Source organism: Ctenopharyngodon idella, chromosome 21 (genome assembly GCF_019924925.1).
Source record: "Ctenopharyngodon idella isolate HZGC_01 chromosome 21, HZGC01, whole genome shotgun sequence".
Classification (NCBI taxonomy): domain Eukaryota; kingdom Metazoa; phylum Chordata; class Actinopteri; order Cypriniformes; family Xenocyprididae; genus Ctenopharyngodon; species Ctenopharyngodon idella.
Window position 1 is genome coordinate 4,761,157 of NC_067240.1, and position 23,043 is coordinate 4,784,199.

The 23,043-nt window shown below is 37.4% G+C and overlaps 2 protein-coding genes across 3 annotated transcripts in view; one reads left to right on the forward strand and one right to left on the reverse strand.

Moving 5' to 3' along the window:
* The window catches only part of rpl35 (ribosomal protein L35), a 518,047-nt gene that overhangs the window by 324,874 nt on the left and 170,130 nt on the right, over window positions 1-23,043 (reverse strand). The window lies entirely within an intron of this gene.
* The window catches only part of col5a1 (procollagen, type V, alpha 1), a 106,149-nt gene continuing 101,494 nt past the window's right edge, over window positions 18,389-23,043 (forward strand). For both annotated transcript variants that reach the window (XM_051877826.1, XM_051877827.1), the window contains exon 1: window positions 18,389-18,774. In XM_051877826.1, the coding sequence (XP_051733786.1) occupies window positions 18,672-18,774 (103 nt within the window). In that variant the 5' untranslated portion in view covers window positions 18,389-18,671. The remainder of the gene's footprint in view (window positions 18,775-23,043) is intronic.

The following is a 23,043-nucleotide window of genomic DNA, read 5'->3' on the forward strand; positions in this document are numbered from 1 at the left end:
ACATTTAGGGATGCACAGAATGTCAGCCTCAGGGGTGTGGAAATACTTCATAATTAATGATGACAACCCACACATTGCGAACTGCATGCTTTCAATCACAATTCGTTATCGATTAGTGAAGGCGGGATAGGCGGAATCGCGCTGAATGACGCAGACCAGAAGCGCTCCCGTTCGCGCGATCAGTTCTCCTTGAGCCTGAATGGTCAAATGCACACATAGTTGTCAAAATGTCCGTCGTGTGGAGTATCTCACGTAAATACAGTCGGTTTTGGCTTAAGTGGACGTAAACATTTGGGTGAAAACAGGATGTGTGCCAGTATCCATGGATTCGGTCTTAAAGGGACCCTAGCCTATATTTGTCATTAATGTTAATAAAACAACAAAATATGTTAAATAAATGTATACATGGTAAATAAACCTACTGTATCTGAAAAACGAGTTTATTTAATTTTTATCTCTATAGTATTTGTTGTATTGTATTGGTATCGGTATCGGCGAGTAATAAAATAAAGTATCGGTACTCATACTCGGTCTTTAAAAAATGGTATCATGCATCCCTAATTACGATAGTGTATACAATTATAATGTTATTAATATGACAGCCACAATCATAGTTATTAATGTTTTGTGTTGCTGTTTGAGTGCTCGCTAGAAGCTAAAGATGGTCATCAGTACAATGAAGCGCTGCTGTGTTAGCTGTCGTGTCGGATACAAAAATGGCGGCGGGCATAGCGGAGGTGACGTCTCTGAAACCCATGGATATATTTAAACTTACAAAAAATATTAAAATGTATACAAAAACAAATTAGAAGATTAATCATAATAAAGTATGTTACAATAAAGGATTAATATATATTTAATTTATAGAGTGAAGAATATGCAGTGCTATTTTACATTTGTTTACTTTATTTCTGTAGGCTACCTGAAAACTATTAAACCTACACAAAAAGCACAGTTTATTTCATATATATCTTTGTTCTGTTGTATTTATGTAGGCCTGCTGAATGTTAAATGGATCCAATCGATGTTCATTAGAAATTATTTGATGAAGCAGCAATAAACCTGCTAGTATAATTTAATGCAGGTGTTTTTGAACTTTGCTGATTTAAAACATGATCAAAATACTATTTTGATGACAAAATTTCAAAACACAGGAAGTGACAAATATCGGTATCGGCCAATAATTGTTTGTTAAAATCGGTATCAGCCCCAAAAAATCCTATCGGTGCATCCCTAGAATGTAGCCTTGTCAAGCATAATGTTAAATTTAATTAAAAAAAATCAAAAATCTTACCAACCCCAAATTTTTGAATGGCAACGTACTATAATTTCAGCTAATGAAAACTGCTTTAAATTGCTGATGTATGAAGTTCTTTCTCATCAGTGGCAGAAAAGTGAGAGGCTTTAGCGAATTGCGAAACAGACTTTAAACCTGATGGACAATAATTTACGATTAGCTTTTGCAAACACTATTAAAAACATTCATTTCCTGTTTCTGTCACACACACACACACACACACAAACATGACATGACACATGTTTACAACTAAACTAAATAAGTGTGAAAGATGCCTGTCCTCAATATTCCCTGAACAGTCACTAGAGAAAAGAGAATACACAGTGTAATTCAATGAAATAAACACACATGCAGCACATTTTAATTGAATCAAGAGCGTTTATTTTTGCAAAACCATTTCATTCTGAATGTCCTTCAACCATATTGCTCACCTCTAGTTAAGGTAGTTGCCGGTTTTACAGAGTTTCTGTCTGGTCCAAGTGGTTCATTAGCTGGTTCAAGCTGGTATAGATCTTTGATCCACTGCGTATGCTCAAAAACGTATTATGACCACCTTAAGTTTGTATGACCTGATTTTTCCAAACAGGAATTGCTGATGTGGTTTTTCAGCTGGTGCATTACATGTTACAGATGTAGTCCCCCTCATGCAGCATGTAACTGGCCTCACTGGGCTCATTGCGGAGCTGCTCCGTGGGGTTCACCTTAACTGAGTGGCATTCTCCCGTGAGGAATCATTCTCTCTCTCTCACGTACACACACACAACACAAAGTCACATATTACTCATATTTACCCTTAAATGTTAGAGTCGGTGGGAACAGACCAGCTTCCCAGCAGCATGAGTAACTCTGTTCGCAAACCTAGCTCTGCTTCAATATAACCTCATTAGGAAAAACCAGCATAAACACAATGAGCTACAGAGACACTTACTCATACTGGAAACCTTAATGGTGTTCTTTATTCATTTTATTTTATTAAAAAGTGTAGTGTTATAATTTATTGCTATCTCAAAGTGTTGTAAACTTACATTTTTATTTTATTTTATTGCTTTATCAGCTTCATTAAACCTTTATTTTTTATTTTATTAAAGTGTAGTATTATATTTTATTGCTATATCAAAGCTTAAACAGTGTTTAACTGTTTTATGAATCCATATTTTTTTGCATTCGTTTTGAATTGATCGTTATGAGCAGGGAAATCTGTTTATTCGATGGGTTTTATATGTCATATGAATCTGATTTTGGTTTTGATGAAGGAAATGGAAGAATTTTTGAATGAATGTATTGTAAATTTTGAGATCATGTTTATAATCTTGAGAAAATGATTAACAGTTTCAGGAAATGTGCTTTAATGATTGATAACAACTGTGCTGAAATGTTGATTGAGATTTTTCTGTCCTGCGGATCTTTCCATCCCTCTTTTGCACATTGTTTCATTTATACAGTCTGATTAAAATAATAATCAGTGAGAACAGATATATATCTGCCACATCAGACACAGACCATCTTCAGAACTGTGTGTGTGAGGAACATCTGCCAGTGGGCATGTAGGTGACGGCTAAATGGTTTATATCCCCAAATGTGCTTAATAAATGTTTATTTTGTCTCGTCCAGGGCTTTCATCATCACGGGCAGGGCACGCTGTGTTTGTGCACGTGCGCATGAGTGTACGAATGACCCTGAAATCACTAGTTCATACAAGATTGGAAAAGAGAAAGCAAACAAGAAAGAAAGAATTTTGAGGTAAAATGCTAAATGGCTTTTTGCCAAAAATATAACTTTTTTGTTGTTTGTTATTAAAAAACAAGCAAGCAAGCCCAGCTCAGGTGAGAAAAGGTAATGCAAAAGTAACTTAATGCATTACTTTCTAAAAAAAGTAACTAATGTAATTAGTTACTTTTTTTATCACAATGTTGTAACACATTACTTTTAAAACTGCTATTATCTCCTGCGTTTCTTTGAAAGGTGATTCCAGTTTGAAGTAATTTGACCTTTTGACCCCCACACTGGTGGTTTGTAGATCACTACAGCGAGACCAGAGAGTGTGGATGACCTTTACTCTGAAGTATTCTCAATACAATGTGCTAAAAATGTCCAAATATGTGATGATTGTATATATGTTAACTGTAAACGTAATAATTTAACGCTACACGCTTCCACTGTAGACACGGTAATATAATTAGTCTGGATATTGCATTAAATAAAACATACTTTTATGAAAAAGAAAAGCTTTGATATTTTAATAACTTTTTGTTGTTGTTCCACAAGGAAGCCATATGGGTTTCAAGGTGGATGATGACAGAATTCCAGTTTAGACCAGAAAGTGTAAAAGATTGAACCCTCACCTTTTTTGGAACGTGCTTTTAGAATAATGCTTCTGGGTATAAGTAAAATGCACAAAAACAGATTTAAAGAAAGAATAAGAAAAGTAAAAAGAACTTGTACTCCTTCTTTTCATTTTTCTCTCTCTCTGTGTTTGTGTGTTAGAGAAGATTCCAGACCATATGGCTTTTCCTTTTTGATTCATCACCCCTCTGTACAGAAGGAGAACAAACCCTCAAACCTCTCTCTCTCTCTCCCTCTCAGGTCTGTATGGAGCAATCTGAGCCGGTCCAGTGTCCAGCTCTGCCCAGTGTGCCTTTGTGGGAATAACGTAATCAAAAGTGGGTTTGTATTGGGGGGAAAACAATTGTGTGAATGTCTCTTTTGCCATGTAATTATGTGTCCATTCAGTGGGGAGAGAGAAATGCTGCGTGTGTTTAGAGTTCACAGTGTTCGCTTGAGGCTTCTGTATTCAGAATTTCCAAGTGTTAGCTGCCAAAAGTTAACAAGACATTTACCATACATCATACCACACACTCACTGACCAACACACATTACACTATCACAGAGAGATGTGGCTAGATGTTCAAGTCTATCTATCTATCTATCTATCTATCTATCTATGTCTACTACCTGTCTGTCCGTCCATCCATCTATCTATCATCCATCCATCCATCCATCCGTCTGTCTACTACCTATCTATCCGTTCGTCCATCTATCTATCTATCTATCTATCATCCGCTTGTCCGTCCATCTGTCCATCCGTCTATCTATCTAATATCTGTCTGTCCATCTATCTATCTATCCATCCGTCTGTCTACTATCTGTCCGTCCATCCATCTGTCTGTATATCATCCATTCATCCGTCCGTCTATCTATCATCCATCCGTCTACCATCTGTCCATCCGTCCGTCCGTTTTTCTATCTATCTATTTATCTATCTGTCTGTCTACTATTTGTCCGTCCATCCATCTGTCTGTCTATCTATCATCCATCCATCCATTTGTCTACTGTCCATCCATCCATCCATCCATCCATCCATCTGTCTACTACTTATCTATCCGTTCGTCCATCTGTCCGTCTGTCCGTTTGTCTATCTATCTATCTATCTATCTATCTATCTATCTATCTATCTATCTATCTATCCGTCTGTCTACTATCTGTCCGTTCATCCATCCATCCATCATCATCCGTCCATCCATCCATCCGTCTGTCTACTACCTATCTATCCGTCCGTCTATCTATCTATCTATCTATCTATCTATCTATCTATCTATCTATCAGTCCGTCTGTCTACTATCTGTCCGTTCATCCATTCATTTGTCTACTGTCTATCCATCCATCCATCCATCCATCATCCATCCATCCATCCATCCATCCGTCTACTACCTATCTATCCGTTCATCCATCCATCCGTCCATCCATCCATCCGTCTGTCTACTACCTATCTATCCGTCCGTCCGTCTATCTATCTATCTATCTATCTATCTATCTATCTATCTATCTATCTATCTATCTATCTATCAATCCGTCTGTCTACTATCTGTCCGTTCATCCATTCATTTGTCTACTGTCTATCCATCCATCCATCCGTCTACTACCTATCTATCCGTCCGTCTATCTATCTATCCATCTATCTGTCTATCATCCGTTTGTCTGTCCATCTGTCCGTCTGTCCATCTGTCTATCTATCTATTTCATCCGTCCATCCATCTGTCTGTGTAATATCTGTCTGGCCATCCATCCATCCGTCTATCATCCGTCCGTCTACTATCTGTCCACCCGTCCGTCTGTCCGTCTGTCTGTCTGTCTATCTATCTATCTATCTATCTATCTATCTATCTGTCTGTTTGTCTGTCTGTCTGTCTGTCTATCTATCTATCTATCTATATATCTATCTATCTGTCTGTCTGTCTGTCTGTCTGTCTATCTACCTACCTACTGGTCTGTCCATCTGTCTGTCATGTTTACACAAATATTTCTCCAGCAGGATGATGAGAATCTTTGAGAGTTTCTGAAAGAGACACACAGCATCTGTTGGGCACATGTGCTGTACGGTGAGTGAGTTTCTCAGAGTGCCTTGCTTTCTAAATTCTTGGCTTTTAAAATGGCCATTACAGGACAGAATTGATGACTGATGCACATTTCAGCTATTAATCTACTCATTATCAGATTTTTTTTCTGACCATGAATATGACCTTTGACCTACCGCACTGATTTTCAATTAAAGGGTTTAAACTGACTGAGAGAACAGAGTTTGTTTGGTGAGTTGCAGGCAGCACTAAAGGACCATGGGTAATTGTTTGTAAAAGATTGTCTGCGCTGAATGATATAGAGGCTCTGCATGTTCTCTGAGTCACAGACATTCCTCCAAAGAGCATGTGCTCTTAGTTTATCTGACCGCAGTCTTGAGCTGTTATGAAGCAGATGCTCTGGAACATTTCAGCAGGGGCCGTTTTGTCATTCATCCATTTATCTGTAGAAATGACAGAAAACATTTTAGGATTTTAGGATGATCTGAATTTGTTTATTTAATTTAAAACAATATTAACTCCTCTTATGGTGGGTTTGATGTTCATTGAGGTGGTTAATCTCATGATCTCCTGCAGCCTTACAGTAGCTCAGAAGTGCTGAAGACACAAAGTGCCTAAAATACATCCATGCAGTGGCTGGCTCCAAAAAAATATACTCTTAAAAACACTTAAAAGTGAATGTCAGTGTATTAAACAACAAAATGTTGAACCAAGTGTTGTCCATTTTAAAGAGAGCACAAACACACTATTCACGAGTTCACACTTACAAATAACCAGATAGTAAATAGTATGCTTATTTGGCGTGCTGTCCGAGAAGAGGGCTCCGAGCTCGGTATTTGGCCCGAACCCAGAGTACTCCCCCGTATTCTGGTTAGGAAAGTAACCAGGCAAGTATGAGGAGACGGTGCTGTAAAACTGTCGAGGAATATATGTGAGTCGACTGTGTCTATATATATGCTTTCACTCATGCTGATTGGGTAGATATGTTGATTACTCATTGCTAACAGCTGGCTGAAATTGTGTGATGATTAGTCAGATTATTTGAATGTTGCTCCTCCCGAATTTTGTTAATAAAACATGATTTTAAAGAAAACATCATGCAGAAAGGAGTTTTTTGACGAACACTGTGTTTGGCAAATGTTTATTCATCACTGTATATTGTCAGAATCATTCAGCAGCACTTCTGGAATTATTTGGAATCTTCAGAGTAACTGAAGTTGCTGTAGAACATTTGTATGGTTCTGGAATGCAGCTGAATGAAATAATGCTGACTCAGTCAATGTGTGGCTTTGTTCCATGTAGTCACGTCTACCCGGGGTCCTTCCACCGCAACAGAACAGACTAAGAGATTCCACACCACTCACTGTGGAAGAACATGTGTCACTTCAAACCAGGTCTGGAGAAACCTCTCACGCTCCTTCATCAAGGCTGATGAAGCTCCGGATATGTGGATGATTTTTTTTGTTTTTTTAGCATGTATTACTAGCACAAACGGGACTGTCTTACAGCTGGATTCACTGTCAGGAACTCTATGTTCTGTTTCAAAAATAAATCTAATGGGTCCAACCTGTGTTCTGACCAACTAACAAACTCCACTACTGAAAGACGCTCTCTATTTGGACTGCAATTTTCAGGTCATACTGTAGATTTTCAGCTGGATTCAGACTGCTCCAGATTACAGATTTTCTTGTTTTCAAGCCATTTCTTCATAAAAATTAAGGTTTCAAAAGCTGCCGTGATGCCATAGAAGATCCATTTTGGGGTTCTCAAAGAACCTTTCAGTGAACAATTCATAAAATAACCATTTTTTTCTTTCTTAGTGTGAAGAACATTTTGAAAAACTAAAGAATCTTTTTACATAAAGAACCTTTTGTGCATCAAAAAGGTTAAATTGATGTTAAAGTTTCTTCACAGAACCACCAATGCCAATGAAGAACCTTTATTTGGCCGGACAGTAAATAGATCTTCAGCTAAACTTAAGATGGAGTTACTCGGGTGCTAAAACAACACAAACGAGTCTTAAAGTCTTATTTAATTCCCTGTTTTTTCCATTTGAGTTGTTTAGTTTAAAAATACCCAGACGTGACTATTCCTGGGAATCTCCTAACATGTTTTTAATGGCCTCTCATTATTCAAGAACATGAAGTTTGTGTGGAACTGAATTACTTGACACACAGCCTCAGATCTGCCCTTCAAAACACACTTACTGTGGCCGCACACAATTAACAACAACCACATACACAGATTCTGATTCTGGATCAGTTTTATGTAGCCACATGTATTAGCACAGACACATAAACTGTTCTCAGATCAGCGATGTAGGACACAGGGTGGAGTGCAGACAGACAGTCAGTGAGACATGTTCAATTAACATCACAGGCGACAGCTTTCTATGCTTTCATGTGAGATTTTCAGCTCAGACTAAAAAAAAAAAAAATCAACATCACATGCTCGACTGAGACGCTGATGTTTTTTTGATTGTGAATTTCACTCTGAAGATATATGCACAGAACCTCAGGTGATACACTCTTAAAAGAAAAGATTCTATAGAACCTTAAAGGGATAGTTCACCCAAAAATGAAAATTATCCCATGATTTACTCACCCTCAAGCCATCCTAGGTGTATATGACTATCTTCTTTCAGACGAACACAATCCGAGTTATATTATAAAATATCCTGGCTCTTGCAAGCTTTATAAAAGAAGTGAATGGCGCTCATGATTTTGTCCAAAAAAGTGCATCCATCCATCATAAAAGAGATCCATAAGACTCCAGGGGGTTAATAAAGGCCTTCTGAAGCAAAGTGATGGGTTTTGTAAGAAAATATTTTTATGACGCTTGTTTGGACATAAAGAATAAAGTCATATACACCTAGGCTGGCTTGAGAGTGAGTAAATCATGGGATCATTTTCATTTTTGGGTGAACTATCCCTTTAAGGGGTTCTTACAGGTGCTATGACAAGTGACTCATTTTAAACAAGAAGATAATGAAACAGTGCTTTAATCCAACTGATCTTTAGAGAAGATTTCCAGTTAAAAATTCCCTCAAGATCCATCTGCATCTCCATAGCCTTCTGCAAACAAAGATTAAGAGTTATTGCCAAGAGATTAGGTCATTTACTGATGACATTTATCAGGAAATTCGACAACATTTAGACTAAGCCTTTCTACACTTGGAGTCAATTCAGCTTGAACGATCTCAGCCAAACACGCTGGAGATTCCCTCGAAGGCCTGTGATGGATAGCACTGAGCAGAAATTAAAGGAGTTGCTGTGAAGGATAAAGGCACAGACGGTTTCCACATGTACAGACACTTTTCTCTTTTTAATAGATGAAGCTATATTTGATGTTATATCTGCACATCGTTCTTCAAACATGTTTTCTGAAATGGAAAGAAATGCTATTTTTGATTTGACCTCAAAATAATCCACACCAAACTTCTAAAGCCTACTGAAATTTCAAACTCAGCTGGTTTAGATAAGATTTTGGAAATAATGAGTAATGTTTTGGAATATTTAAAGTGCACCTATTATGCGAATATTACCTTTCATGCAGTGTGTACTACAGCTGTTTATGAATGTAAAAGGTCTGCAAAGTTTCAAAGATCAAAGTGAAGTTATTGTCTCCTAAAACAAAGAATCGATTCTGAACTAGCAAAATGAGTCGTCATTAATTCCAGTCTCACTTCCTGTTGCATACCTACATAACATAGTAAAAGAAATTAGCAAAATACCCACCTGTGTTCTTCATTGGCTGCTGTGAACATTGTCTACTTTGACCCACCTTTAATGGCATCGTTACTGTTCATATCACTGTGTATCAAGTGCTGAGGAAGATCTGGAGCTGAAATTCAGATATGGTAATGGACGTTTGGTTTTTGACACGCACTGTAAGCGGTCGGCCAATCACAACAGACTGGCCGTATGGCCAATCAGAGCAGAGTAGACCAATCACAACAGGGGCACATTCAAGCTCAAATCGGTGCGCAACGTTTTGCTATGGTTTCCGGATTGAACGACATGTTTCCTGGAAACGGTGTGCAACAGGGTTTGAGATACGTTTTCTCTTGTTTGGTGGGTGTGTCAAAAATGTCAGCCCAATCAGCAGCAACATGTATATAAAGCACGCGGTATTAAAGAGACAGCTTTCACATAGGGTCTAAGTAAAGTTGTTTACAAATGTGTCCGCTGCAGCTTTGTCGGGGCTGAACGCAGTCCAGACTTGGTCATCTGACCAATCAGAGCATAGTAGACCAATCAAAACAGACTGGGCCATCTGACCAATCAGAGCAGAGTAGCTCTCAGAAAGGAGGGGTTTAGAGAGAATGAATCATCAAACATTTTCAGACTCTTTGAGGTGATGCAATGTATAATGAGAAAATTAAAGTGTTTTTTTGCCCTTGGATGCATGTAAACCTATTGTAGGAGACCTCCAAAACAAAATTGGGAACTTTTAAAATAGCATAATAGGGCACTTTAAAAATTGTTTAATGTTAGCTTCACTTAGTAGATATCAAAACTACACAGATTTTTTTTTGCATTTTGTTTGCCTAATGTTTGCACATTTATTCAGTTTGTTTTAATGATATAAATAAGAAGTATACGCTTTGAAGAAACACACTTGTGTCTGTGCATGCATGAACCATCCCGATCTAAAAGTGTTGAGTCCAAATCAAATTCTCACCTCAGAAACATGTTTGTGGGATGGAAAATGTGTAAAAACTTTGATCAAGATCCAACTAATTCTATAATTACTCGACCCTGACTACTTTGCACATCATGTTAAAATTTACCTTTCATATTTCTGACTTTATGCAGCCAAACAGATTTATTAATAAGCACTGAATCATAACACCTTTATATTGACTGATGGCACCCGAGGGAATGTGCAGGATGAGCCACTGATGTTCTGGGCGAAGAGAAATCTCACTTTGCCAATCTGTCCATCACTATTATTTTCAGTGTTCTTTTGGAAACAGTTTCCTTCGTTCTTTTTCTGAGAAATCAGAGAGTATAAGCACAAAAGAACAGGGAGGATATCAAAGTCTAATAATATTAAACTTCATTTGTTTCATGTACGATTGACATTTATAGGTCATTTTCATCTCGTAATTCATTTTCGCGTTATCTTTTGCCGACCCTAACACAGTTAATCAAATGTCAACTATCTGAGACGTTATAAAAGCTAAATGTTTTTGTGTATGTGATTGACCCTTCACCGAGAGTCTGATTGACAGGCGATCTAACCAATCATAACGCCCAATCCGCCGTTATGTCCGACAAAGCAGTCAGGGCAGTTGGTAGATTAAGGTCGGTGGACTTGAACTTGAAAAATTGTGTGTACTAATCGTCTTTCCGCGGTTGAAACAACATTTCTTCTGATGTTCATTTATGTTTATTTGATGCTATACTAGTAGGAAGAGATGATCGATTCACGAGCCGCCTGAACTGAGGTGCGATCTTACAGCCATCTGTCACGGCACACTAAAGAGCCACAAAACGGTATTTATTGTTTAAATTTCTTTAAAAATTACAAAATTTGAAATTTGAGACTTTGTTTCATATCAAATTAACCTGCTCTGTCTTGTCTGTCGACGCGTTGTTCGCGTCCTCTTTGCTCCGCGATGTATTTTTCACTGCGTGAGAACATGATGTGTGGCGTGAGAGCACATGACTTGTTGGACATAACAACAGTAACTAAAGGGGGCGGGTCTTTGCTAACGGTCAATTCACTATACAGACATTTTTTTATTTTTTTATTTATTTCCCTTTTGAGGTCCATTGAGGTCAGAATTATGAAATTTGCCCTTTATATAGCACTAGTGTAGCTGCTTTTTGTTAGTAATTTGAAGTGCAGCCATAAATACCTACAGCAGCTTCAACAGACAATTTTAATGTACATGTCATTTTAGAAGTCCTTCCAATTGAAATTCAAAATCTTCAGAAATGTAGACTGATAAAAACAATGAAAGCTGAGAAGTATGTCCCACATGTTTAACATGTTAAGAAAATGAATACTGTTTTCTTTGCAGTGTAAATCTGAACTTATTCGAAATGTTTTGCTTTTATCCAAGCAAAATGCAGCTGCATTAGTGACTTAATAGACTGAATCCAGTGATGAATACTGTTTACATTTATGAGCTTTGTACTGGCTTGTTTCTAACGGTCATGTTTAGTAACTCCCGCTTTTCCATAATTAATAATTGAACACGTGCATCTGAATCTGTGTACGATGGAGAGGGTCAGATTGTACCTTGGCAGAATCCTCTGCATCAATCACCGATGACAAACACACTCTTTCTCTTTAATGATTCTTTCCATTTACGCACTAATCACTATTTTTTTATTCTCAATATTACTTGTTCATTTTTCCATCTCTTTCTCTCTCTCTCTCACCCCTTTGTGTTTTCATAAGTATTTTGTTTTCCTCTCTTTCAAGCATCTGTTATTAAACCACAACCACAGAAGCAGTAGAATGTTCTTCATGATCATTTACACCAATCACAGCTCAGATTTGTGCCATAAGTTGCAACATTGTAACCAATGTTAAGGATGAATGTTGGGTTGTGGGTTAGTATGAAGTATTCATGACATATGTCTGGCATGTGTTTCACATGAGAAAGTTTATGATTTCTGAAAATAGCAGCATTTTAGCAGCATAATAGCATTATTTTCATTTCAAACCGCACTCATTGCATTGATTAGAAATAATAGGGAAAGAAAAACATTTAAAAGGAAACAGAAAAAAATGAGGAGTTAGAACTACGCCAACAGAAATAAAATATTTATTAATAATAATAAATTATTAATTATTAATTTATGATTTAAAATGCTAAATGTAAAATATAATAAATTATTTATAATAATAAATAAGATATAATAAATCAAATACAAAAGAGAGTCTGAGCCTGTAAATCATATATATAGTAAGTAAACAAACAAATAAGTTTTGGAGTCAGTATAATTCTTTTGAATAAATTTATGCTTTTATTCAGAATGGATGTTTTAAACTGATCAAAAGTGAAAGTTAAGACATATTTATATATAAAGATTTCTATTCCAAATAAATGCTGTTCTTTTGAATATTAAATAAATAAATATAATAAATATAATAAATTACATTTTAAAATATATTCAAATAGAAAATAGTTATTTGAAATTATACTGACCCCAAACTTTTTTCATCTGTTTATTTATTTAAATACATATGCAGAGCATGTAAGGTAAATTCAGGTTACAATGATGGCCATTTTTTTGAAACTGAGATCAAAAGGGGCTTAATTTGCCTGAATTAACCCTTTATTCTATTGTTTAAGTATAAATAATAGTGTTCTAACAGGCGATCAGACATCATAATTATACCACAAATTGAGTTTTGTCTCACTAATCCCCATTATATTCCAAATGAATATAGTGAGTAGACTGATTGATTCTCAGAGAGTGTGTTGGGTGTTTTAGTGATAATATATTAATATAATATAAATATGTGTGTGATGTTTGCTCTAGTGTGTCTGTGCATGCTTGGGCAGCTGTGGATGGCTGTTCATCAATCTCTCATTCCAGCCGTTATGATGGATGATGAGCAGACAGCGGTGATTTCTGGCGTGGGGACGAATGCATGTGTCTGTATGTGCATAAATGTGTGTGCATTGTGTATTGTAAACGTGGCTCCTCCTGTGTGTGTGTGTATATGGCGTGTATGTATGTTCCCTATGTATGTGTGAAGTTCCATAATCCTGCTGAATGATGAAAATATGAGAGCCAAGGAATGTGTACAGGTGTGTCCCGGCATGTAATACAGAGAGATGGAGAGAGGACGTCTCTCAAAAAGGAGTCATTGAGTGCAATCATGAAGGCTGTACTGTATATGTCATAATCCAAACACTAATCCCTGCCATGTGTGTGTTTACACAGTGATGATTTGGACTCAGTCTTATACTATCTGTAACCCATAAACATTCTCCTTTAACAATTTCCACAATGAAATTTGAACACAATACAAATTACGATATAGTGTTTTAGTCTCTCTTTGATTTCTGCTTATTCTTTTTGTTTTTTCCAACTGATTCCATGTTTTTTTTTTTTTTTTTTTTAGCAAGGTCTGAGGATGATCTGATTCAATTTTCATGAAAATCAGAGCAATGGTCTAGGAGGAGTTCGAAAAAGTAGTTTTTTAAACAAAATCAAAATGGCGGACAGGAAACAGGAAGCCGACTATGGCAAAACTGCTATCTATGTGCTTGGCATGACCTAAGGAAAAAAATATAAGAGTTTCATTAGAATAGGCAAAATTAATCAAAAGCTATTAGCATTTTTTAAAATTTCATTATAATTCTTGACCTCAAGGTGGCACTGCCCTGAAATTTTATGAGTATCTTCAGAGCATGGTGCCGATGACACATACCAAGTTTCGTAATGATATGCCAATGTGTTCATATAATATAGCATTTTATGACAAAAATTCAAAATGGCCGACGCCCAAAATGGCCAATATGGCAAAATTGGGTATTGTTTGACTCGGCATGCTATACCAAATCTAAAGAGACCACTTTTGTGATTTTTTTTTTTTTTTTTTTTGTGTGTGTGTGTGTGTGTGTGTGGTCAAACCGTTCAGAAGTTATACAGTAAAATCCCCAGAGTTAAATCAACTCTCTGCTCAGAGTGCATATGGTCCCTCTCTAAATAGTGTTAAAGTAAGGCAAGGCAAGGCATTTTATTTCTAAAGCACATTTAAAACAGCTCCTGCTGACCAAAGTGCTGTACAATCTAACAACACAAAAAGACTGCAATACAATAAAATACATAGACTAACAAGAAAACACATTGATTCACAACATTACATTGATTTAAGTAACACTGAAGCAGAGTTAAAGTTAATGAGATAATTAAGCAATTAATTAAGTGATGATTGAACATTAATGATGAACACCTGCTGTTAACAAGCAGAATCACTGAAGAAAAGAGAAACACAAGAACTACAACTGACTGAAGTCACAGCCTTAGATGAAATCAACTGAAGATAAAAGATGTTAAATCTCTCAAGATCTGATTAAAAGATCTGATTCACTTATTACTAACCAGGGGTGCATTTCCCAAAGCGAACTATGGTCGCAAGTTTTGTCGTTACCAATAGAGTTCAATGAGACTTACGACCAACGATGCTTTCGGGAAACGCACCCCAGATTGAGGTTTAGATGATGGTGTTTTATTGATAAAAAAAGTAATGCCACCATCATGGTGGTGAGGGTTTCTTTTAGTTGAGCTCTTGACCCTTTTATATCTTTAAAATAATTTGCGTTTGAGCAATTGCAATAGTATTTCACAACAAACACTTGTACATTGCTGAATCAAAAGACTGAAGGAGCAGATCAGCTTGAATTTTCTGCTATACCATCATATAAAAGCAGCTCATATCTGCTCACTGTAAAGCACTGACCTCACTGCTTTACAACAACATATGCATTGTTGCAGAGAAAAATCTAACATAGAAAGTCAAGGGTCAAGAGCCCAACTAAAGCGAACACTGAATCTGACCATCAGTCTAGGAGGAGTTCAAGAAAATAGGTTTTTCAGAAAATTTAAAATGGCGGAAAAATTCATAGGGTGCAATGGAATCGTGTTGAGGCAAGAGGTGCTTCTCAATTCTTATTTGTGCATCCTCTTTTCCTTTCCTCGCGTCTTAGCTCCACCCCTGGATGGAGGAATTGAACCAAGTGTAATGATATCCTGGCTCCTTTTCGCATCACTTCAAAGTGTCATCAGCTGCACTCGAGGGATCTACCCACATGTTGTTAAAGTTTGGTTATTAAAAAAATATATAATATATTAATAAAGCATGATGCTCCATTGAAATATGTGAGATGTAAAGTTTATTTAAACTGCAAAAGTAAAGCATACGTTTAAATTATTGTGTTCGGGTCATAGGATGGAGGACGGAGGAGCGAGGAAACGAGGAGGGATATTGAGATATTGAGATTTTTTTCTAACTCTTAAGGTTTAAAAGTTATTAAACTTGAGTGCAACTTTGGGCAGTTGGTGGCGCTAGAGGGATTGAGTTAGAGACTCTAAAATTGCTGTGGTTAATGTTCAGACTGTCCTCTATCATTGTGCCAAATTTCACAAGTGGAAGAAGAAGAAGAAGACGAAGACTAATGGAGACAATAGGTGCCTACAAACCTTCGGTGCTTGGCCCATAATAAAATGCTTCATACTCCATTAGCAATCATATAGAAGTGCCCTGCATCAAAGCGGTGACTTGTGCATGCGTGAGCATCACTCACACTTTCTTCCGGAAATTTTAAAATCTAGTTCTTTTAAAAAAGTTAACAGCAAACTGAATGCTTTATTTACCTAAAGCCAATTTGTAGTCCCATCTGGCACTTGGCCTTAAATCTTAAATTTGGACCTTTTGTACATGTGTGTGTTTCACAGGCCTGTGCAGGAGTGTGTGGCCCCCCACTGGCTCAGGGACACCCTGCACAAAAGAATCTGCATTCTTCACATTCCCTCTGAGGAGCGTTCCCGTAACCTGAGGTGGAGTGAGACATCAGTCCGTACAACCTGTGTAACCTGGAGCTCTCCGAGCCTGGTATTCCTTGAAGACGTCATTCTGTACTGTAAACCTGAGCTGAACTACAATATGATGTCATATCACCTCTGGCACATGCACTTAAAATTGCTCATTAAAGTCAACATCTAATCAAAACTGACCCTATTTACTTTCTTAATGACATTCCATGATTCATTGGTGCATCAGTGCCATCAAGAGAGGCTCTGGTCTTTGTAATCATTCATCAGTTGCTCCACCTCTAAAATTACTTTCCTTTTCAATGACATCATGAATCACTCTTACATTTTTTTCATTCTTTCCCTTCTAACCACTTTGCTTCATTCTGGTATGTAACACCCACTTTTCATGATGCACTAAGTTCCCAAAGGACAAAATGATTTTCCTTATACTTCCAATATAATTCCCATTCTTCAAAATTACTTCCCAAATACTCAAACTTCTTTTTCTTCTCTGCATTTCTACTCTTCTCAAGCTTGCGTCCTAGTTGGATAATAAACCTGGAATTGTATATTATGAACATTGTTGGCCATTTGACAAATTGCTTTTGTTCCTCTTTTCTATGTCTCTTTGGATAAAAGCATCTGCTAAATGCATAAATGTAAATATTTTATATCTATTGAACTCCAATAAGTCATACACAGAATTGAAACGGGTTGCAAATGGCATTTTCACAGTGACTTTGCTGACATAAAGGGTTAGTTCACCTAAAAATGAAAATAATGTAATTTATTACTCACCCTCATGTTGTTCTACACCCGTAAGAACTTAGTTCATCTTCAGAACACAAATTAAGATATTTTTGATGAAATCCAATGGCTCAGTGAGGTCTCTATTGAGAGCAAAGCCGTTGAAACTCTCAAGATCCATAAAGGTACTAAAAACATATTTAAAACAGTTCATGTGAGTTCAGTGGTTCTATCTTAATATTATAAAGTGAAAAGAATACTTTTTGTGCGCCAAAAAACAAAATAACGACTTTTCAACTATCTATATAGGCCGATTTCAAAACACTGCTTCAGAGCTTTACGAATCAAATCAGTGAATCGGAGTGCCAAAGTCACATGATTTCAGCAGTTTAGCCGTTTGATAGGAGATCTGAATCACTAGTTCGAAACAAAAGATTCATAAAGCTCAGAAGCTTCATGAAGCAGTGTTTTGAAATCGGCCCATCTCTAGATATTGTTGAAAAGTTATTTTGTTTTTTTGGTGCACAAAAATTATTTTTATCGCTTTATAATATTAAGATAGAACCACTGAACTCACATGAACTTTTTCAAATATGTTGATTGATTGATTGATAATTGATTGATTGATTGATTGATTGATTATTGATTTGCAAGGGAATTAACTGGCTTCATTTTGTTTTACATGTAACCTGAACAGGATTCCCTTCCCCTCTATACATTCGGACCCATGTCAAAAGGTCATCACCCTTGTGGCCTTGTGTGCACCAGCTGTCGCATACGTCAGGATGTCCTGAATCGTTTCAGCCTTAAAATAGTTTGCAAACTTTAATTTTAGGAACAACTTGGAATAACCCTTGGCTTCCATGCACATCACTGTTCCTATGCTAGAATAGTTCACATGCAGAAGGTAAGACAAAGCAAGTTTATTTATGTATTTTATACACAATGGTGATTAAAGGTGCTTTACATTGGTTCATTATAAGGATTAGTTGATTCTGATTGGTATCTAGTATTTAATGTACATTTGTTTATTTATTTGGTAAGCAGGCATGTTGTAAGCAGGATAATGTACAGTCAGATTGTCATTATTGGAAAAATTCATTTTAAATGATATATTTTCTGTTTTCAATATGTATTTTTACAGGCTTTATGATACTAGACATATGAAGAACTCTTTCTTTCTACATTATTTATGATATTGCCTTAACAAGGGCCATCAAATGTCCTTTAACTGGATGATTGACCTAAGAAAGTTTTCAGCTGCTACACCCATCAAATTAGATGAGTCAAAAAAATACTAAAAGACAGTCTGCAATGGACTAAAAACTTGCAGACAAAAAGGAGAGAGAGTAAATGAAGTCCTACACTGTAAACTTCCCGCCTACCCATAGTACTAACCAATCAGAATCAGAGCATTTTTGGTACTGCTCTCCGATTGGCTGCTCGCCTCGTGACTGACAGTCTGTGTGAATGAAGTTTTTTCCCACTTTGGCTCCGCGAAGTTTCAGTGACGGGGGCATCACTGCAGCGCACTGAAGGGAAGGAAAGAACAGAAGGGAAAAGAAGGGAGAGAGGTGCCCCATCCATCCATCTATCCATCCACTGAATTTTCCTGCAGGACTTTATTAACGTATGGCTGCATGAGAGGCTTAGAGCTCTCGCGCTTTCTCTCTCCGGGACTGTTGGGTTACTGGTTCTGTCCTGATATCAAGCAGTTGTCATAATAATATAATCAAACTCTACGCGTCAGGACGGGCGCAGGTGGTCATGGATACACCTATCAGATGGAAAGTAAAGCGGAGGTTTAAGGAGGTGCGGCTGTCGGTACTCCTAGTATTCCTGATGTTTGTCACCTCACGAGTCAGCGCAGGTAAGCGGCGAATCAGCTGTTCCCAAACTGTTACTTTGTGCCGCGGGCCGCGCTCACCCGGGGCTGCGGTTCTTTGCGCGAGCGCATTCCACGGTCAGTCCGCCGCTCCGGGACTGGAATGACCGGAGGAGGGAATGGGGGGCCCTAGAGTGGGATTTTCGCGTCCGAAGTTCTGTGGCCGTGATTTTTGTTTTACACTTTTTTTTCCGTCAGGGAAGCATTCGAGCAGCAACGAATAACGGAATCAGAAGTTTTCCCGTGCAAGGAAACAGCTGCACGAGGAAATCGTGATGCACCATCTATTGTGCCATCAAACTCGTTTAAGCTGCTCCCCGTTGGTGCAACACTCAACTGTTCTCATGCAAATTAGCAAATAAAGACCTCATAGTAGAAATCTGGATTCCAGGATTCCATGCGTGAAAAAGCAATGTTTTTTCGGCTCTTTTTGCATTTCGTATTATAGATTCTTCACTTCAGAATATTGGTTTCTGGCATCTGTAAAGCAGCATAGACGGCATAGTCTTCAAGAACTAGAGAATAGAAAGTCATTGGTGGAACTTACAAATGTTCTCCTACACTCTTAACAATAAACATTCCAGTAGACATCAATGTCACAGGAGAACCTTCTCAAGTTCTGCTTTTGAAAACCATTCATGTATTGATGCTTTACCAGAACCTAGAAACCAATATGCTGATCTGAAGAACCTAAACCCTATACAGTGGTTTTAAATCTCAAGGACTTCAAAGAACGATTGAAGATGGTTTATCTTTAGGGGTGTACGACATCAGGACCCCTTTTGATTTCAGACTATATGAAACGCTTTCAACGCTGATGTGTGAACATAAACCATACAACCTAGACTGGGTTTTGTAGACTTTTTGGAAGATGTTTCAGATGCTTTTTAGGGGATCTGGCAGAAAGTAGTTTTCCTCCAGCAGGCGCGCTGACTGCAGAACGTAATTGGAAAAATATGCAGGATGAGAAACACACCAGGAGAGAGAGAGAGAGAGAGAGAGCGACAGAGAGTTTAAGTTTTTCCATAGGCTCATAAAAACGAACCCATCACTCTGGCTCTCCTTTTGTTTGGTGAAAGATGGATAAAAAATAATAGATGAATGTAAATAAATGCACGCTAGTCTCAGCGAAGAGGTCTGTAATAAAGAACATCAGTGGGTCAGGGTGGAGTCGCCGCGTGTCTTCTCTAGTAGATCAGAGATGCTCGAGGTGAAGCTCGCAATTATCTCATAAACCACTTATAGATGGAATTACCCGGCAGTTATTTTAGAGATATTTATGAGCAACGTTTATGCATTCATCAAGTCACATGCATTTTGAAATGGCATTTGTTAAAAGTCGAGAGTTTATTTGCTGTTTAATCAATATCCCCTTTTGCAGTTGTTTGACATCTGGTTTTAGTGTTCTGTCATTATCACACTCAGATTTGATAGTGTGGACTTTATTAGTTGTGAACGTAAATCTGTGGTTTGTACAGTAATGACGGAGCCAAAGCAGACAGGATATGATCTCTCTTTCTCATCCTTCAGGTTTCTCCAGCCTGTCCCAGGGAGTACCCCTCTCTCTCTCTCTCTCTCTCTCTCTCTCTCTCTCTCTCTCTTTCTCCGGGCTGGAGGGAGGGCGAGAGGGAGGGGGAGGGATTGAGGGAAGGGGGTTGGAAATTCTGCTCTGCATGTGTGATTAGATTCGTGTCTGGTCATGGCCACTTGGCTGCTCAATATACTGATGGAATTATTAAGCTGTTTTAATTATAACAAGAACATTTTGGTCAAAGAACATGAACTTTGGTCAAGAACATGCGTACTTACAGCAATGATATATACACTCTTAAAATCAAGATTCAAATCAGAACCTCAAACGGTTTCATAACCTGACTTTAACTTCAACAAAGAACTTTTTATTCTCTAGTTCTTTAGAAAACCATCATCTACTGGTAGAACCCATAATGCAAAACACTAATCTGAAGAACCTATAATGAAACATAAAGAGTGTTTTTAATCTTTAAAGAACAATATAGCAACTTAAGAACCCTATCAAGACTTCCACGATTATGGAAAACCTGAGGAACTAGGAATTTTGAAAAGTAATAGAAATCAAAATAGTGCATATTTTTCTGGTTTTGTTTAGCTCTGAAATATTTCATAGAAATTGCCCTTTGTAAACATAATATAGTCATGAATGGCTGGAAAAATGATGGAATTTATTGGAGTCAAAAGTGGTTCTTGTTAAAAAAAAAGGGGTTCTTTGCTGTACTTAAGAACTATTCATTTCCATTTTAAAGGGATAGTTCACCCATCATTTACTCCCCCTCAAGTTGTTCCAAACCTGAATAAAATTCTTTTTTCTGCTTTACACAAAGTTAGATATTTGGAAGATCTCGCCCCCCATTGACTACCATAGTAGGAAAAGAATAATATGGTAGTCAATGGGGGGCGAGATCTTCCAAATATCTTACTTTGTGTTCAGCAGAACAAAGAAATTTATGAAGGTTTGTAACAACTTGATGGTGAGTAAATGATGACAGTATTTTCATTTTTGGGTGAACTATCCCTTTAAGAGTGTATGCTAAGTGTTGAGCAGTGAAAACTTATCAGCTTAATCACTTTAGCTTGCATGAGTCAAAGATGAATTCATTAGAGTGATTCATTGACTTGATATCTGTCACACAGCATCTGCTAGAATGATGCTCATTAGAGTCAAACTGGATTTAAATTTGAGTTATTTGGTTTCATTTGCAATCTAGAATGCTTTGGGCTCTGTTCTAAATACAGCTGCGATCCCTATGTAGTGTATAGCCTTTTTTTTATTTTTTTTAGCGTACACGTGTAGCTGGGTAATGCAGAAAAGATGGTGGATTTGATCCGGAACCAGACTCCCAAGTTTTCAAGGATGCAATTTATCGAACTGTGAAGCTGAGTCAGTCGGCAACACTCACTGCTTCCACGACATGTGGTCTGACGGTGATGTCATGCAGTGGGCGGGGCTAATCAAATAGGATCTACTGGTAGAGAATGATGTGCTGTCGTAGCAAAGTTTATGGTGGGACTAGCAGTGCATTGTGGGATACATGGGAGCTCTTACGTCAAAGTAGACAGAAGCTTGTAAAGGCAAAAATGGCCAACGGTGATGCTGCCGCACTTCCTGTGCAGGGCTATTCTGCTTTATTACTCACACTAGTGCTGTTTTATGAGATTTTTACGAACGCTCTCGGCAGACCGGCATCGCTCATTCAGCCTGTTGGGTGTGCTTCACTTTTGAGAGTGAACGAATGCCTTTTAACAAATGGCATGTCGTAACGATTGTTTATTGCCCACGTGTGTTGTTTCTGGTTTTGGTTACTCTTGTTGTTGTGTTCTGGAGACCCTTAAAGCCTTCAGAGGAGAAATTTAGTAACGTTTGGAGCCAAAATTTTACACCCTTGGAGCCTTTCAAAAATGTTTCTAATGTAATGAAAACAAGATGTACATTTCAGCCGTTCCGACTCTTCATTTAGCGATTGATTTAGTAAGAATCATAGAGAGGAATATTAACGTTGTGAAGAAATCAAATTCGTGTTGCCTTTGGCTCTGTTGGGCCCATTAACAGAACAAGCGGTGTCTTCCTCTGGCTATTAAAAGCTACCAGTCCAGTTCCAAGAGGAAAAGGATGAAGGGTTTCCCTCCTAATCAAACTCCCAGAATTCCTTTTTGTATACTAGTTATCCTGTACAGTATGCTTGATTAGAATGTTCTAAGTCATAGTATGTTGAAAATGTAGGTGCCTGGAAGAATGGCATACTATTTAAGATGGATTTTCTAAAGAAGTATGCAAGATTAAGAGTAAACATCCTAAATCATAGTATGTGGGAAATAGTATGTCAATAATGACTGGATGTCATAGTGTGCAAGTATGCATCTATTGATATACCATCTATCTTATATGGCCTGCAATATTATTTTCAGTATGCTGAAAATAGTACATGAAAAGTGACTGGGTTGCATAGTATTTACGATGGATTTTTGAAGTATGTTTCTGTTTCACGTACTATCTATCTTATATAGCTTGCTATATTAAGATTAGTGCATCTCAAAAAATAGTTTATTGAAGGTGCATGGATGGTGTAGTATTTACAGTGGATTTTTGAAGTATGCATGTTAGTATATACATAGTATGCAAGATATAGATTAGTGTGTGGTTTTTACATACTTTCAATCTTGTATAGTGTTCAAGATTAGGATTAGTACATGCAAATCATATTAGGCTGTAATTAGTAT